This window comes from Onychomys torridus, chromosome 2 (assembly GCF_903995425.1).
Source record: "Onychomys torridus chromosome 2, mOncTor1.1, whole genome shotgun sequence".
NCBI classification, from domain to species: domain Eukaryota; kingdom Metazoa; phylum Chordata; class Mammalia; order Rodentia; family Cricetidae; genus Onychomys; species Onychomys torridus.
The window spans coordinates 116,398,872-116,418,019 of record NC_050444.1 but is presented as its reverse complement, the minus strand read 5'-3'; the positions used below and the strand labels follow the sequence as shown (position 1 = coordinate 116,418,019).

At 40.8% G+C, this 19,148-nt stretch overlaps 1 protein-coding gene across 3 annotated transcripts in view; it reads left to right on the top strand.

Annotated features, from left to right (window-relative positions):
* LOC118578358 (integrin subunit beta 3 binding protein) overlaps positions 1 to 17,845 on the top strand; it is a 59,154-nt gene extending 41,309 nt beyond the window's left edge. For 2 of the 3 annotated variants that reach the window (XM_036179245.1, XM_036179247.1), the window contains exon 8: positions 17,664 to 17,845. In XM_036179245.1, the coding sequence (XP_036035138.1) occupies positions 17,664 to 17,719 (56 nt within the window). In that variant the 3' untranslated portion in view covers positions 17,720 to 17,845. Of the gene's footprint in view, positions 1 to 15,712; positions 15,761 to 17,663 lie in introns of all 3 variants that reach the window. The other variant, XM_036179246.1, reaches the window with a different exon arrangement.
* The last annotated feature ends 1,303 nt before the right edge of the window (positions 17,846 to 19,148 follow it).

The following is a 19,148-nucleotide window of genomic DNA, read 5'->3' as shown; positions in this document are numbered from 1 at the left end:
TGTTGGCAACAGGTTTGTAATGTGCAATCCTATTATATTGTGATATATTCCCTCTATTGCTAATTTCTTCTGGGATTTTATCATGGACTTTTGTTAAAATCTCCCTTTTTTTCCACATCTGTTGAGATGATCAGGTGATTTCTGACCTTGAGTCTATTTATATGATGTATTTATTGATTTCCATATGCAGAACCTTTCATGCATCGCTGGACCAAGCCAACTTGGTCATGGTGTGCAGAGAGCCTATAAGGCCTTCAGTACTTGGGATGCCCACATGAGATTTGCTTTTCGAATATGGTCAGTTTATTCACACAAACATTCCTTATAATATCATACTAATAGGAAAATTCAGCAGACATCTCTCCAAGTGAGGAATGGTGGTTGGGCAGGAATGCTGCCGCAGCGTTCCACTGGGAAACCTTCTCTGGTGGGATGCTTTGCAAACTTGCAGATGTGAAAGTCCTTCAATTGTAGCAGGCAGGAGAATGACAGGTGGAGGTCCAGGATGTCCTTGAGCATATAGGTCAATGACTAGTGCCAACAGGTGGGGCTGTGTGGCCCCAGCCACAGTGCTGGAAGTTCCAACACTCACTGAGGTCAGGGCCACACGAAGTGTCAAGTCCTCTTGTTGATGGGTATCAACACAGAGGCTAGAGAAGCCTTGGCTAGGAAGCACAGGTGTGATCCTAGAGACCATTCCCAAAGTTTCAATTGTATCATTTCATTGGGAAGTTGTAGTTGGAGACCTTCTCTCCAGCCCCCACCAAGCCCTGTTAGTCCAATAACCCACTTATAAAATAAACACACAGACATTTATATTATTTAAACTGCTTGGCCATTAGCTCAGGCCTACCATTGTCCAGCTCTTACTTTTATATTTAGCCCATTTCTATTAATCTAGTGCTATGGGATGTTTGTATGTCAAATGTGTTGCTCTGATTGGTTAAAATAAATAAAGTGCTGATTGGCCAGTAGCCAGTGGGACAAGGAGGAGGAGAACTGTGGGAAGTGGAAGGCTGGGTGGAGAGACACCGCCAGCCGCTGCCATGACAAGAAAGATGTAAGGTACTGGTAAGCTACAAGCCATGTGACAAAGTATAGATTAATAGAAATGGGCTAAATATAAAAGTAAGAGCTAGACAGTAGTAGGCCTGAGCTAATGGCCAAGCAGTTTAAATAATATAAATGTCTGTGTGTTTATTTTATAAGTGGGTTATTGGACTAACAGGGCTTGCGGGGGGCGGGGGGGAGCTGGAGAGGTCTCCAACAGTAGTTTTGCACTCTCAGGGCTCACAGCTTGGTGCCGGTTCACTAGCACAATCCTACCTTAGGTCCTGTCTCTGAACTGCCCAGGGGCTTGTTTCTGAGGCCTAGCTCTTATCAGAGCTATCTGGTGGTGAGTTCAGGTATCATGTTATTTCAAATCATATCAAATGGTTTCTGAATGACACAAAATGGTGTTAAAGCTATGTTCCTAACATGGTGAATGCTTGTTTTGATGTGTTCTTGAATTGTTTGCAGATATTTTCTTGAGAACTTTTTTATCTTATCAGGGAGATTGGTCTAGAATTTCATTTTTTGTGCATGTCCTTTTCTGGCTTTGGCATTAGCCTGATACCAACTTTGTATAAAGTTTGGTTGCATCTTTTCTCTTTTGAGCTGATGGAATAGTTAGAGAAGTCCTAGTGTTAGTTTTTCTTCAATGGTCTGTTAGAATTCATCAGGGAATCCATCTGTGTCTGGACTTTTTTTAGTTGGGGTATTTTTACTATTTTAATATCATTGTTTGCTATAATCTATTTAAATGATTTAAATTTCTCTTTTCTCAGTTTAATTTTGGTAGGTCATACATGTCCAGAGCTTATCCAACTTTAGATTTTTTCAATTTAGTGAAATACAAGTATTTAAGATATGTCCTTTTGACATTCTGAATTCTATCGGTATTTATTGTAATGGTTCCCTTTTCATCTCTCATTTCATTAATTTGAGTGTTGTCTTTTTTTGTTGTTTTTGTTTTTGGTTAGTTTCACTAAGGATTTGTCAAGGCTTTATCTTTTCAAAGAATCAACTCTTTGTTTTATTAAGTCTTTGCATTGTTGTTGTTTGTGTTTTTATTTTTCATTTTCACTTCATTAATTTCTGCCCTGACCTTAATTATTTCTTTACCTGCTTTTGGGTTGCCATGTTCTTGTTTTCTCAAGGCCCTAATGCACATCATCATGTTAGAAATCTAGTTTTTTAGAGTAGTTTCTTAATAGTACTATTTTCATAGGTTTTTTAGGTATGTTGTATTTTTACTTTCATCCAGTTCTAGGAATTTTTAAATTTCCTTCTGGAGTCTATAGTGAGCCATTCATCATTCAGTAGTGTGTTGCTCAATCTGTATACATTTGTATAGGTTCTATAGTTTTCACATTGTTGATTTTTGTTTTATCCCATTTTGATCAGATAACATATAAGAAATTATTTCAGCTTTCTTGTTGCTGTTATAATTTGCTTTGTATTGTATTAAATAATCTACTTTAGAGAAAGTTCTATGTTGTGCTGTTTAGAATGTGTATTACTCAGTGTATGGTTGGACATCTGTAAGGTCCATCTGTTAGATCCATCTGATCTAGGATGTCAGTAAAATCAGATGTTTTCTTGTTTATTTTTTGTCAGGGTGACTTGTATGTTGATCAAAGTGGGCTCTTCATGTTACCTGCTGTGGCAGTTTGAATAGAAATGGCCCCCATAGGCTCATATATTTGAATGCATGGTCCTTAGGGAGTGGCACTGATATTGGTGAAATGACTGAGGCCACTCCACGTAGTTAAAAGGGAGGTTTATTTTGTGGGGTAACTTACAAATGAAGGGATAGGTTGCAGGGTCTGGGAAAGGTATGGCGCAGTCCGGCAGTGTTCTCTGGAGAACTCTGCTTGGTCTACCTCCAGCGTCCAGGGTCTCGGAACCAAGCAAGACCTCTCCTCTTGATATACTGGGTCTTCAGAGTCCTCCCTCAGCCCCGTCTTGTGGGCGTGACCATTACCGAAGTCTCACTGGGGGTTGGAACTTCCAGGCCAAGGCTGGGATGGCTACCCACTACATCACTGCCTGACAGGGAGTGGCCTTGTTGGAGTAGGCATGGCCTTGTGCAGGAAGTGTGTCATTTGTGGGGGTGGGGGATGGGCTTTGAGGTTTCAGAAGCCCAAGCCAGGCCCAATGGCTCTCTCTCTTCTTGCTGCCTGCCAATCCTAATAGAGAACTCTCAGCTACCTCTCCAGCACCATGTCTGCCTACATGCCACCATGCCTCCTACCATGATGATAACAGATTAAACCTTTGAAACTGTAAGCCAGCCCAAATTAAATGTTTTCCTTTATAAGAGTTGCCATAGTCATAGTGTCTCTTTGCAAAAACAGAACATTGATTAAGATGTTACTATTATTAATATTATTATTGCTTATTATTAATTAATGTTGTGGGATTCATCTTAGTTTCTACATGTAGTAGTATTTGATTTGTGAACTTAGGTCCACCCATGTTCAGTGCGTATGTGTTTAAAATGGCAGTGTCCTCCTCATGGAGTTGCTTTAATCAGTATAATGTAATCTTTATCTCTTCTAATTTTGGTTTAAAGTCATCTGTCAGGTGTTAGAACAATGGTACCTGCTTGTTCCTAGTTTCATTTTCTTAGAATAAGTTTTTCCATTCCTTCATCCCAAGGTAGCATCTGGCCCTTTTCTTTCGTTTTTGTCTTGTTTTGTTTTGTTCATGTGTGGTGCTCGTACATATGTGTGTTCATGTTCACACAAACACGTGCACACACAAGTTTGATGTTGGGTGTCTTCTTGATTGCTTTCCACCTACTATATTGAGGCGGGGTCTCACTTGAACCCAGAGCTTGCCCATTTGCCTAACCTAGCTGGCAAATTTGCCTCGAGATCTCTTATTTCTGTCGTCTGTGTACAGGCATTACAGGTGAGCCGCCATACCCCTCCTGGAATTTACATGAGTACTGGGGATCCAAACTCTGGTCCTTGTGTTTGCACAGCAAGTGCTTTACCTGTTAAGCCCAAATATTTGGTAGTGAAGTATGTTTTTAGAGGCAACAAACAGATGGATCTTGTTTTGTAATTCAACCTGCTAGTCTGTCTTTTGACTAGGATGTTGAAACCATTAATATTCAGAATTATTACTGAAAGGTATTGTAAGCATTGCAGTTCAGAAGGAAAGGTATTCTGGCAGTTGAGCTCAGATGGAAAAGTATCCTGGCAGTCAGGAGTCAAAGAATACTACAAAGTCACTGTAAGCATAAAGCTTACAGCCCTGCTGCAGGGTAAGATTTCCCCAATGCAAGTGTAGTAGCTCTGCTCCCACAATGGAGGGTTTCAACCCCCCTGCAAAATAGTTACAGTTCTACTCTGCTCTTCTCTGCTCCAGAGAAGTGTTATAGGTATGCTCAGCTAGGGGCAAGTTTCCCCAGTGAAAATTTTACAGTTCTGCTCTGCTCTGCTCTGCTCTGCTTTGGCTCATGCTCTGCTGTAGGCAGACTTTTCTTGCCCATCTGCCAGTTCCCAAATGACTGACATGGAGACTCAATAGTAAGTAAAAATGCTTAGCCATAGCTCATGCTTATTACTAACTAGCTCTTATAATTTAAATTAACCCATTTCTATTCATCTACATTCTGCCATGTGGCATTACCTCTCTTTCATCTTGTACCCTCTGTTTCCTCTCTCTGTCTGGCTGGTGACTCCCCTGACTCCACCCTTCTTCTTCCCAGGGTCCTTCATCTGGTTTTCCTGTCCAGCTATTGGCCAGGCAGCTTCTTTATTAGACCAGTCACAGTGTAATTTACACCATGTACAAAAGGATTATTCCACAGCATTGCTCTGCCATGCTTCGACTCTGTTGATAGTTGTTACAGCTGGGCTCACTCCAGTGGAAGTGTCACCACACAACAAAACTCACTTGAGATTTATTGGGAAGGAAGAATCTAGGAGGGTGGCTGCCTCTAGGGTGAGGAGCAGCAAATTGAACAGGGTACAGAACTTATATAGCATTTCTTAGGAGATGGGGAGCAGAACTTTCCAGGATGGCTTGGAATTAGTGGATTTTTGTGGTCAAGCTTAGGGATTAGTAGGATTCTGTGCTCGGGGACCTCAGAGATTGGGGGAATTCTGTGCTCAGAGATTGGTGGGATTCTGCAGCCTGACTCTGGGGCAAGCTCAGGGATTGGTGAGATTTCAAGCCCTGGTCTTTAGGGTCAAGGCCCTTGGTCCTTTTCACCCTACAGGTATTACAGGTGAGCCACCATACGCTCCTGGCATTTATGTGGGTACTATTAAAAACTTGTATTTCTGTCATTTTGTTGGTGTGTGTGATTATCATAGTCTTTACTTGCTAAACTATTATTCTATTGTGGTTTATTATTTCCTATAACATGGATGAGTTTGTCTTTTTCTTTATTCTGAAGGATTCCTTCAAGTATTTAGTGTCAAGCACTGGCCCTCATGTCTGGCCTAATGCCAATAAGCTGGGAGTACAAAAGTTCCGTCTCACACCGTCAAACCCCATGGGCTGGAAGGGTGCCCAGCTGTGTGTCACAAATCCCTATATCCTGTTTGTATCATGGAAAGTGTTTTTTCTTTAATTATGTCAAATAGTTTTTCTGTGTATAGGATTCTGGGTTAGTGATCCTTCCTATCTTTTAAAGATTCTCTTGAGGAATTTGTTATTATTCTGATGGGCCTGCCTTTTATGTGACTTTATGTTTCTTATAATTTACAACATACTTTGTTCCGTATCTTTAATGTTTTATTCACAATATGATATAGGAAAGTTTTATTCTTGTCTCTCTCTTTTTTTCTAACTTCCTCCTGTGCCTGACTGCACATCTCTTTTCTTAGATATGAGAAATATTCTGCATACATTTAGTTGAAAATGTTTTCTGTGCCTTTCACATGAAATTCTTCTCCTTCTCCATGCTCATGATTTGTAGATTTGGTCTTTCATAGAGTCCCATACATTATGTTTACCCTTTCTTATTAATTCATCTTTGTCATTGTCTTCATACTCCATCCATCTATCTTGTTTCCACCCCACTATTCTGTTCCCCCCAGCTGCATTCTACTTATTCTATAGAGCTTCCTATTTGATGTAGTGAATTTGGAATTTTGTGTATTTCACTTGTTTTTTGTTTTTCTTATTCCACTTTCCTACCCTGTGTTGACTTGTTTCTTGTTATTTTATGTGTGTGGGTATTTGGCCTACATGTATGTCTGTGCACCACATGCATGCCATGACTGTGGAAGCCAGAAGAAGGGATTGGATCTCCTGGAACTGGAGTTACAGGTGGTTTTGAGCCTCTGTCTAGGTGCTAGAAATTGAACACAGTCCTCTACAAGAGCAACAAGAACTCTTAACTGCTGTGCCATCTCTCCAGCCCCTCCATCGTATTTTTTGAGATAAGGTTTTTACTGAACCTGGAATTGCATGGATTGCCCAGACTGGCTGGCCAGCCAGCTCTCAGGATCCACCTGTCTCTGCCCTTCCAGTACAGGGGACACAGACATACACCACCATGCCTGGGTTTTATGTGGTTGCTGAGAGTTAGACTGACTGAGTCATCTACCTAACCCCAGACTCCTTTATTTCTTTTAGCTATTTTTGTTCTCACAGAACTCCCCCAGGAATTTATGTCCTCTTTGATATTTCTTAATAACTTACCATTCTTTTGAATTAATTATTTGGGATTTCATACAGCTTACTCTCATTAAAGGACATTCCTGTGGGGTAAATGATTTTTTTGCCCTGAAATTTCATGTTTCTTGTGTTTTCACATTGAGACTTACAGATCTGGTAAATCTTTGGTTTTGGTTGTTGTTGTTGTTCTAAATAACCCCTGTTCTTTCATTTGAAGTGATTGCAATGTAGGAAAGTGACCAGGTTGTAGTAAGGTTATGATGTTGTTTTCTGCTAGACTCCACGTCTAGCTTTGTAGTTAGACCCTCAACCCATATGTTCAGGCACCAGGATTAATCCCTAATACACCCCTGAAGGTAGAACTCTGTTTGCTTATCAAAGATAGGCCAGCCCACTGTGAAAATACAGTAATGGTCAAATAAAAACAATCACAGCCAAATGCTGGTCATTTTAGGAAGGAAAGGAAAGGATGGTGCTGTGGGCACTGAGAGGTTAGTTATTGTGTGTAAGTGGGGGGACGCAGGGTGAGACTAGTGGTAAGTACTGGCTTGATGGAGGACAGGGGAGAGGGGGGGAGTAATAGAGGGACCAGTGAGGAGAGGTAAAGAAATCCAAAAGGCAGTCAAGCACAGCCCCATCCTGTAGGAGGCAGCAGTAACAAAACTGCACATACAAACCAAGTTATTGTGTTCTTGGGGAAAGCCTGTCCACAAAGACAGGAAAAGAAAGTCTAGAGTTGGAAAAAAAAGGAGACAGCAGAAGATACTATTGTTTTTCCTAAAAGGGAAGAAAGAAGCCCTAGCCCGAGGGCCTCAGTGTGCCAAAGCCTGAGCACTAGACCTGGGGTGCCCAGTCCAGCCCCGGTGAGCATAGGAGAGCACTGGGTCCTCTGCGCCTGCAGCTCTGTCACCATTATGGCTAGCCTTCTGTGCCTTTCCTAACCCGGGGTGCCACCTCAATCTTGGATCTGGGGTCTAGGCGTAATCTCAGAGTCCTCTCTTGCTGAGAACTGCTGGTAGCAATGGTTTTTACCAGAGACTGTGGGAGTACACACCAGGTGACAACTAGTATTCAACAGGTTGAACCACCAGGCGAATAACTCTCTGATGGGGAGCCCCACCTGGCAAGGACCATGGGGTCACTGACTGTAAATGACCTGTTGCTCCTGTCTGTAATTTCTCTCATTTGCCACTATATTTCTTCCCTAAGAACTGCCATGGGTGTTTTCCCACTGCTTGTATGTTTATCTCATGTATGTATTTCATCTGTTGGGCATGCTTATAGCTGTGGATGGCCAGGAAGATGATTTCTGCTTAAGCTGTATCACTCTAATGAATAGGAGTAATACTAGGGTATTTTCATTACTCATACTGACATAGGAAGATGGCAATGTTCTGAGCTACAAGACAGCCTTTTACTCATTTTGCTAAGACCTCAGAGCAAATTTAAAATAGACTGAGTTGCCCATGGAGACGATTTTCCCAAGGACAAATTCCCAAGTGTCTGTTGAACCAAAGTCAGGCTGATACACTGAGACATGACTTCCTGTACAGGTCCTCTTGGCAGTTGGCTTTCTGCATGTACTCCCTACTTCAAGGTTCAGCCAACTGTTTATCATTTAAGTCCTGAATTTCAATGCCACTTTCTGTCTGGGAACCCTGACCACTTAGAGCTATGTGCACAGGCAAGCCTTACTCACTGGCCAGTCAGCACCACCTCCCTAGCCTGAGAGAAACTGTGTGACTTATCATGTGTTATGAGAATGGGTCAGACCCTGAAAATGTATCAGACAATTGTGCAGAGTTTGGCTGTTGAATTGTGTGTATGCTGAAAGGGAGATGTAGCTGAGTGTGTAGAGAGAATGTGTGGAGAATGTATGAAGATTTGTAACTGTGTGGAGACAGAGATGTGTATGTACAGGAGAGTGAATGAGTAAAGAGTGAGTGGATGATGTAGTAGAGTGTGAAGGACTGTAACAGGGTAGAGAGAAGAAAGATGTCCCTGTGAAAAGGAATGTAACTGTATACAGAAATATAAGGCTGTGTAGGAGAGAGATATGTAAAGAGATAGATATAGCAGTATGTAAAGAATATAGCTGTGTGGAACCAGATTGTCAGAGAGAAGATTTTTTAGGTTGAAGTAAAAGAGAAAGTTGTCATCAGAAAGTATGTGTGTTTCCTTGTTTACCCCGCAGATAGAAGTCTAGCCCTTGCCACATTCATGCATTTTTTTTTTTAATACCCTGGTGCTGATTGGAGGCTGGACCTCCAGTTAGCAATACTCTCTATTTGGGGGGATACTGTGACCTCAAGGATGATATAGATGTCCGTGAAAGAGTCACCACCATCTCCTGAGAAATTGGGGGCAAGGGCAGTATTGTTCTCTCTGGTGAACTTGTTGAACCCACACCGGAAGTATCAGTGACAGCAAACCAATTCCAGAATCTAAGTTCTCTTCTAGTGTTCTCCAGGCTCCTAATCTCTAGCACCTCACATGGTGGAATGGGGACCCCAAAGGATGAGCTGCAGGAGGCTTAGAACATAGCAGTCGGGCAGTACTCACCAGGAACACAAAGTTTACTGGAGACTTGTGTCTGTTACTCTTCAGCCTCTGGCCCTAACCCGACTTCCACCTTGCCCAACATTGAATGGCTCACATTCAGTTCCTCCCCACACAGTTTTGCACATCTGGTAAATCTTTGATTATTTTCCTTCTAAATCACCCCTGTCCTTTCATTTGAAGTAATTGCAATAGGAAAGTGACTGGGTTGTAGTAAGGTTCTGGTGCTGTTCTCTGCTAGACTCCATGTCTAGCTTAGCAGTTAGACCCTCAACCCTCATGTTTTGCAGTGTATTGCTGGTGAGGTTTCTATGTCGTCCCAGGATACTTGCTGTGAGTTCTCTGTGCGTGGCTGATGGAAGGCCTGGCATTGCCAAGCCCCTAGCCCGGCAGGGGTCTTTTTTAAAATGCCAATCTTGGGCTGCTCCTGTTGAGTGCTGCTCTGTTCAGATGCCCAGCAGAAACCTCCTTGTTCTTTATGACTGAATAATACTTTGTTGTGTGTAGAAGAATGAGAATTTCAATATTCTGACATGAATGCCACTCAGCAATCTCTGCAAGTGGAGTTGGGCGTTGGATAGTTGATTGTTAGTCTACAATCCTTAAGGACAAGCAACTACTACTTATTAAGTACTGTGTTTCCAGTACCAGGCTCAGCAGATCTGTACAGCAATATTACAAGATAGTTATTTTCATTGTCATCATGGACAATAAACAAATACACAAAATTCACTAAGAAATTTCACCAGACACTGCCACTTAAGTTACAGAGCAGGGACACCAGCTAAAGGTCAGCATGACTCAGAAAGTCTGGCCTTTCTTTCCATGATTTCATGGTTCTTCCCAAAACAAGTGAAGTCATCTGGGCACCCCATCTTTTAGATTATACATTAATATAACTGACACAGGGTCAACCAGTCTAATATGTCTGACTGGGCTTAGGACTTGAACAGTAACCTCCAGTGGTGATACTAGATTCCAGTCAGATACAGAGGCCGGCTGCATTACCCAAGGTAACAGCCATGGCAAGATGCCTCCAAAGCTGTTGTAGAGAGGGCAGAGTAGACTCCTGCACCACTCACTTGTACTGTGACCTAGGAGGAGATTGGGGTCTCCTCTCCTACTTTAGCTCTCCAGAGCTTGACTGCAGTGTGTCACTTTCACTTCCTAACCTAACAAGATTTAGATTATGTGACATTTATATGTTTATTTCCCAATTGGAAGAAATCTGCTATATCTTCTATGTTGATGGTATAATTTTTAAATCCATACTTTCCTAGAATGGTTAATAATTTACCAGATTTGGGGAAATGCAGGAAAAATTCTCAGGTAATTAGTTAACAAAATTATTACATTTAATTCTTTTATTGGGGGATGACATGGACACTTGTAGGGGTCAGCTGGTAAATTACAGGAATCCATTTTCTCCCTCTATCATGTGACTCTTAGGGATCAAACTCAGGTTATCAGGCTTTGGCAGCAAGCATCTTCCCCCACTGAGCCATCTTACTAGTCCTCAGATAATTCTAAAGAACATTTTCCACACATATTAATATGTCACTAAAATCTTTTAAGGGCTTTTGGATAACATGCCATTCCTCTCCATTATCCTCTGTACCTCAATTCTTTGTTCATTTATGCAAGACCAGCCTTGGAGCTATTCTGTTATCTGTAGATGTGCAGACTGACTTGTCCATTACCAGGCTCTTACCAGGCTAGGTTTCTTTCATTCATAGAAGAAATTGTATCACTAAATCATGTTTTGAAATTTCCAATAGGCACTAGTTACTTGTTGTAGAATACATAAAACTTAATTTAAAAACCTGTTTTCATGTTATTTACCAGTATGTGCTGTTCTTATGTACTGTCTGGATCATGTGTTTGTGTTGATAATCCGTGTGCTGTTCTTATGTACTGTCTGGATCATGTGTTTGTGTTGATAATCCGTGTGCTGTTCTTGTGTACTGTCTGGATCATGTGTTTGTGTTGATAATCAGACATTTCTATATGGCACAAGCTATATTAGCTCTTTCTATCTTCTAGGATACTGAAAGTTCTTCACTTTTCAACTTAAGAAACCTTGCTTTCTGTGTAATTTGAAGTTGAGCTTCTGCATTTCCCTGGATGCTCTCTCTACTGCGTATTTTCAATTTGGGTTTTTTGTTGTTGCACACACAGATTTTTCTTTGCTAAATTAACAACTCTCATCTCTTCTTACCACATTGATTTTAAGAAGCACTTGCTAATTTTTGTAACATCTGAGACTAGTCTGCTTTGTGTGCTCCCTTGGAGATTGGGCTTTGATTCTTAATAATGTTTTCTACTTTACTTTTTTCTATTATTATCCAGATTTGTTTAAATTTTAAAACATCTTGTGAATGTTCATGACATCAGAAGTAGTTTTTTTTTTAATTAGCCCTTATACTATAAATTGAATTTGTGCCATGTCTGTAGTCATAAAAGTGGGACTAGTCAGTCACTTGTTTCACGGTCAATGGCACAGCCCTACGGTGGCCATTTAGGATGATGATGGTAATTCTTCTTATCCTTCAGATTCTTCTGAAGTTTTCCTAGAATAATTAGAATAAGCAATTGCAGGAGAGTTGCAGCATTCCCGCTGCCGTTGCCCATTCGGATTGGTCTTTCACCCTGGCGCCAGCTCCCTTCCCTCAGCACCACTAGCAGCTGCTGCTGCAGCAAGAATACACTCCAGGATTAAGTGAACAGGCACCTGACACACACATACTGTGAAGGCTTCAGGTAACTAAGAAATGTAAAACATCCCTGGTAACTTGAAGAGGTCACTGAACTTTTCAGAAGAACTCGACCTTATGAATCAGAATGCCTTCTTAGACTGTCTGAGTAGCAGGCACTCCTCTGCTAAAACCAGGGTCTTGAACAAAGACGGCTTCTTTTGCTTACTTAGGATATAAGACTAACTTCACTTTCCTTAATAATATTGGCTTTATGACTATTAGGAAAATGATGAAGTGAAAGGGTTTTTTTCTGTTAGATTTGGATGTGGATTTTCATAATTATTTTAAATTTGTTACGCATAAGATTTAAGACATCTGACTATTCAGTGGGCTGAGACGGATGGAATGTCACACTGTTATCACATGGTAAGGCATGAAATGTATTTGCTTTACACAATCAACCTCTACTAAAAACAACCTCGCACAGATATCCCTTAGTCAATAGATGGCATTCTGTAGCACTTGGCATTTTCATTTTTTTCTAGAGATATTAAAAAATGCCCTCATTGTTTGTCTATGTCTAGGAATTCCAGTAAACAAAATGTTTTTGAAAAGAATGTAAGCAAATTGTAGAGCAGTTGCCAAGATAAGAAATCAAGACACTTAGTTTCAGTCCAAAACATATTTTATGTTTTGAGAATAACTGTGTAGGTTGCAGAATGCATATTTCAAATGCAGTATAACCATCTGAACTTTACAGTGTTCAAAAAAGTTGATTGTTTCAGCTATTTGTAACAGAAACTATTTCAGAACTTCTAGCTCTGGTCTTTTGAAAGAAGCACAGACTGTTTTCTTTAGTTAACTTCTATTGTAAAATTCATCTTGGTTCTAGGACTCTGAAGTTGTCAAAGTCTTTAGGCTCTATGACAAGTTGAAGGCCCTTTTGTACTGACACTATAAAATAGTTTGATGTGGCACTGCCTTTTCGTTCTGGACACCACTGAGGTATTTTTAACAAAAATATGTTTTGCTTCTCTCAACTCAGTCCTGAAAAAGTATTCATCAAATTGGCTAAATCATTTTACTTCCTGAGGACTACCATCCTTTTGGCTTTTCTTCTTATAAATATCTCTTTTTTTGGTCAGATACTTCACTTTTAAAAGCAATCCTTTGAGTTTGAAGATTCTCTTAAACATTCCCCCATGTGCTTTCCTAGATTTATTTGGAGATAGCTGTTAATTTGGTACCCCAAATTCACATTAATGTACATTGTAGCCCTCAGCCCTTACTATGGACTTGCTGTTGTGCATGCGGCGTGGGTCAGGCCTCTACTGTGAATGATAGTAATGTGCTTCTCTTCTGCGGTCATCACTGCCGGGGGACTACCAGCTGCTGGGAATGCTTGCTTAAGATCCGCCCTGGATCTAAGGAAAACCAAACAGGTTTATTACTTTTCAAAGTCTTTTACATAATTTTCTTCCATGATTTAAATTTTTATGCTTTACTTAAAGAATAATTTTCTTTTGAAGAAAATCTGTAGCACATGTGAAAATTATACATTTGGACTCACTTACTAGCAATTACGTGTTTAAAAGGTGTAAATAACTTGCAAGCAGACAGGACAAATATCCAGGTGTTCTTATGTGCTGATGACAACAAAATTGAAAAGAAAGACTGTAATAATTCTGACTGGTTTGCTCTGCAGAAGCTATTGATTATTTGTGTGTGGTGAGAGATTTGGAAAATTCAATTAAAGGAGTTGTACAAAGGTTTCATAAATTTCCCTTCTCCAGCGTGTACACAGACATTGTTGCCTTTTAAATCAATGCAGCACTTCACAATATATTTTCTTTGAAACATAAAAATAAATAACATTTAAACAGTTCTGCTTACTACAGAAACAAATTTTATTTTCTGTGAAGCATTTAGTCATGTGCTATCACTGACTCATACACATTTGCCAGCTGTAACAAATTTTATGGACACTTCCCTGGAGACATTGCTCACATACTATGAATTTTTAAATGAACAAATGGTGAAGAAGGGATGTCAGCAATATAAAAATTGATCAGTTAAAAGATAAAAGCATAAGTGAAGAGATTTGTATGGTAGCCTTAATAGGTTTTATTAAATAAAAATACTATAAAAAGACAGTAATGAATAGACTGAGGACCGGCTGTTCTTGAGGAGGAGAAGAATTATCCTGGCACATTTATAGAAATTGGTTTTTTGTCACCTGACAGGTGAACAGTTTCCATTTTAACCCTGAAAAGCAGAAAAACTCACCCCACCCCCAAGACTCACATCAAATTGCTAAGTGGCATACATATTTCAGACACGTATATAACAAAGTATATTTACATTGTTCTATAGCTAAGTAGGTTAGGTGGTTTCCTGTCCATCCCAGACTCCAAGGAGAAGGGAGGTCATTTGTATTCACACTTAGTTTCAGCCCACTGGAATGTCTGGGCCCTCTGCCCCTTTCCTTCCAGCAGATTGCGGTCTCCTCTCCTGCTTATCCAACTGCTCAGTGGGTCATGATGGCCCGCCGTCCTTGGGGATGCTCCCATTCTCCCAGGTGAAGCACAGTTGCTACATGTTGTAGGCTCCCATGGTAGTTGTCAGCATTTGTCAGTTACTGGTCAGTGTGTCTGTGTTACTGGTCAGTGTGTCTGTGTAACTGGTCATCACTCTCAGATTGCTGGCCTTTCTGTGGACTATTCTGTATTGCGGCCGCAGAGCCTAGGTCAGAATCTGAAGAGAGGGCTGCGTGTAGCTACAGCAGAGTACCTACACAGAGCCCAGATCAAAGGGCCTTTATGTAGGCCAGTGGATGGGTAAATGTCTAGCCTAAGAATTTTAAAATATTATCAGATACACTCAACAATATTGTTGTCTGACTCCAAGAATTAGCTAAGCATTTTCAAATACTTAATGGTTTTTTTTGGCTGTATTGAGTTAGTTGGTTGATTTATTTTGGACGGGTCTCATTGTGTAGTCCTAGGCAGCCCAGAACTTGCCATGTAGATCGGGCTGGCCTCAAATCCAGAGATCCACCTGCTTCTGCCTCCCAAGTATTGGGATTAAAGGTTCAAATACTTATGATTGCTCTGTTCATGTACTTCATTAATTAAATGTTTACAAAATGCCTGTTATGAACTAGTCTTCTGACCTTAGAGATACCAACAAAACAAGACATTGTCCTGCCCTCAGAAGTAGAGTCCAGCAAAAGAGCAAGTAACCATAATGAAGCATGAAAGTATAATAGCAATAGCATTACATGTTGATACTCTTTGTAATAATGTATAAGGCATACAGCAAATATCTTGGCTATTATAAATTTAAAATATATAAGCTGAAGTAGAACCAGAGTAACCTCTGAGATGTTGAAATAAAAATTATAAAGCCTAAACTTGTTTATTATGTAAAATAAAAGTTGAGGGTTTTTTTTAAGATTTATCTATTTTTATTTTGTGTATAGATGTTTTCCTGCATGTACGTAAATGCACCATATATATGCATGCAGTAGCCACAGAGGGTACTGAAGAGGCATCAGATCCCAAAGAACTGGAGTTGCAGATGGTTGTAAGCTGCTGTGTGAATGCCCTCTGACACTGGGTCTTCTGCAGGAGCAGTGAGCGCTCTTAACTGCTGAGCCAGCTCCCAGCCCCCAACTTTCGTTTATTTTAATTTCACTTGATTCAGTATTTACTTTGTATCATATAGTGTGGCAAGTTATTCTGAGCTCTTTTCATCTCTTTTTCATGTAGAACATCATCTTGACAGCTTTGAATTCTTTAAAGCCATTTTGAACTGAGGTAATATCTTGCTTTTCTAATTCGGCTAACCTTGTTCAATTTCACTGTTTTGTTCATGTTCTTCTAGAGCCATTACTACTATTTTGTAAAGAGAATCTTTTTCTAGTCGCTAACTGTAACATATAAACGATCAGTATGTCATGATGTGATATGTTAAGTAGTTCACTAGATGGAATATGCCTTGCTTGCTTTGGACATTTTCTTCATTTCATCCACACCTCTGACTGGTCCTCACCCTAGTGAAGAGGGCTTCCATCCCAAGAGTGAACCAGCCTCAGCTGCTACGCCATCTCAAGTATATTTATTTCATCACTTCTCCATCAAAATTATTCTTCTACCTTTCTAGAGTTTATAGCACTCAGCCCAGCTTAAAAACTTAAAGCAATTCAGAAGTGATATGATGTAGCAGTATTTTAGATGTGGAGATGGAATTTTGAGCTATACTAAGTAATACACGTTCAGACTCTCGTTCTAGGGTTCTGGCCCATTGTACAAAAAGTGTGACTCTAATGAGGATCAAAGTATCAGCTTGGAGAAATAGATGTCCCATAGGGCAAGCCCTCTGGAACAAAAAAGTTAGTAATTAACATAGACCAGGCCTTAAAGCAGAAGTGTAATCCCTTATAATTCATACCAAACTAAACTTGAACTCGGTACACAGCCCCAAACCTGAGGGAAAAGCTTGGTTGGTAAGTCTGTGAAGACCACAGACCTGTCTTGTGTTCATAATTGCAACTGGCCATGTGAGGACAAGGTATTCTCCTGACCACGTGCAGCTAGGAAGCACAAAGGCCCGTGAACTTGAGATAGGCAGTGATAGTGAAACCACACATGAGAAAGAATGGTGTGTAAAATTAATGACCTATAATATCAGTAAAATGTAGGCCAGTCAGTGTTCTGGATTCTGCCTTTCATGAGGTGTAGAGCAAGAAATAGTTGATAACAGATATAAACATTGCTTTCTGCTGTGAGTGCCAGTGAAGAAACAGCAGTGTTGGAAAGTTCACGACAGACATAGATCGGCTCAGGAAGGCGTGACAAGGAATTAGTTAGAGACTGGGGCCCTTACAGCAGCTCTAGCAGCGTGGTGCACACAGCCGTGATCCCAGCTCGTGAGAGGATGAGCTGTAGTACATCTGGGCTTCCCAGCAAGCGTGTCTTAGGTGGGAGGTACCATCCTAATTTTGCTCTACATTATCTCTGTCCAGGAGCCATTACATCCTATTAATAGGTGCCCTGTACTTTAATAGCTAGAAGAACTGAGAAAACCTGCTGTCTGTTTCTCCTTTAAGTCAGGATTCCATTCATCTAGCCAGGCCTGACTATACTCCTCCTCCTTCATCTTCCTAAGAGCTGGAATGACAGACATGTACTAAATACACCTGGGTGAGTTTGATGGGTTCTGTAAACATGCCTGTGTAAGCACAAAATATCAGAAAGTGAGACTAAGGAAAGGCTCAGGGCAACACCGACGGTCACCAGCCTCACACAGTCAGAGATGGCCCAGCAGCAAGTATCTGAAGTGTGCCTTAGAAAATAGGGTTGCCATGAAGGAGGAACACTGCCACTATCTGTTATACCATAACGTAACTCTTAGTAAGTATTCTGCTTGGTCCTGGATTTGACTTCAAAATCTTTTTCAGTAGTTCTCCCAACAATCAGGGTCAGCTGATGAAATTTTTTTTTTTTTGCAGTGTCTGATATTTACAAAAAAATGATGTTTTAAAATCCAAAGATGTTTAATGCCAACTCTACTACCTACCTACAACCCTATTCGTGTCCTAGGTTCCCCTCAGCCTGAACTGTAAATGGCGCTTGTGATCCTCCTTGGTGAGAGTCAATTAGCCTAACTAGCGTCTCCTCTATGGTAACATTTTAATAAGAGCTTTTCTCTCCATTCTAGTGTCACCTTCACATCTGACAACTGTGTCGATCTACATGGGTACTAGTCACCCGTAAGAATGCAGACCAGACCGAAATGAAGAGTCAGTGAACGGAGACTGTTGTTTACAACCCTTCTTCTAAGACAGGAAATGGAGTACTTGTGGATTTTTCTAAATAGGGATAATAAACGAGTCCACTGTGCACTGCCTTTTTATGCAGAAATCTGTGTGTATGCCTGTGTGTGTATGTTGGGGGGCGGGCAGATGTATATTTACCATGGTACAGGTCCTCACATGTCAGCCCATCTTCCACCTTAAGACGGGGTCTCTTGTTCACCAGTGTATACACCAGTTAGCTGGCCTGTGAGCACCCAGTGCGTGATGGGAGTACAGATACATGCTGCTGCCTCTGGTTTATCTGGGTTCTAGTGATCCAAATGCAGGTTCTCTCACTGAGCTGTCCCCCAAGCCCACCATCGTTCATGACTTCTAACTGCTGGTGAACACGAGGAGGGGAAGAGCCACGTCGTGCCTACAGGAAGGATTGTTTCATCAGTTGCCAGTATCTTCCCTGATGCAGTGCTCTTAAGTCTAAGTGAGATCCTCCGTCACCACTAGGAGTCCCCAGTGGGACACACTGGGTAGGAATCTGTCCCGACACCACACAGGCAGCTGTTGAAGAAAAGCACCTGCTGGAGTCCCTTAAGCCCTGCAGACAAAGGCATCTAAATTGTGTTTTCAGTGGGTCTGTTGGAGTATCAAAAGTCTCTCAAAAGTATTTCTCATATTTCTTTACACAAAAATAAAGAGTGCTGTCAGAATGGCTAACTAATTTGTGAGGGTGAATCTTACTCAGAAGACTCAAAAATAAGCAAATGGGATCTTATCAGTATCTAAAGTAGGTACCAAATACATGGCAAATAGCATTTAAATAATTTCTTAAGTGATGCATGAGAAAGATATATGTTAATTTGGAAACTAATTCATGATGATGTAATAACCATCTTCTATACCCCAAAGGCACTTGGAAGAAATTCACTCACTGTGAACAGTGTCTGCATCTGCCTGATCATATTTAAAGGCACAGAAGAAATGTGTGTAATTAATCTGCCCAGTAAATACCAACTTGTAGCACTAGGCAGGTGCAAGTCTAGATAAAATTTCTTGCAGCTAATTTAAACTTTCTACACACACCACTGGATAATCTCAATGTAAATAATACATTTCTTCTTGACCTTTTAAGCCTTGCAGTACAGGAGAGTCCTGACTTCTGCTGTGCGTCAACTATGTTCCTGCCCATGTTTAACACTTGTGGATAGAGTTATGACTCTACCTTTGTAGAGTAACATACTTTACTGAAACTCACAATACGCCAGGCAAACCAGTAACCAGCTTTCCCATGGACAGTCCCAGCCAGTTTTTAATTTATAGGTTACTTTGTGTTCACTGGAAATTTGGTAGTATATGGTGGAACTGGTGTCTCCGGTGTGTGCCGTTCCACTCTG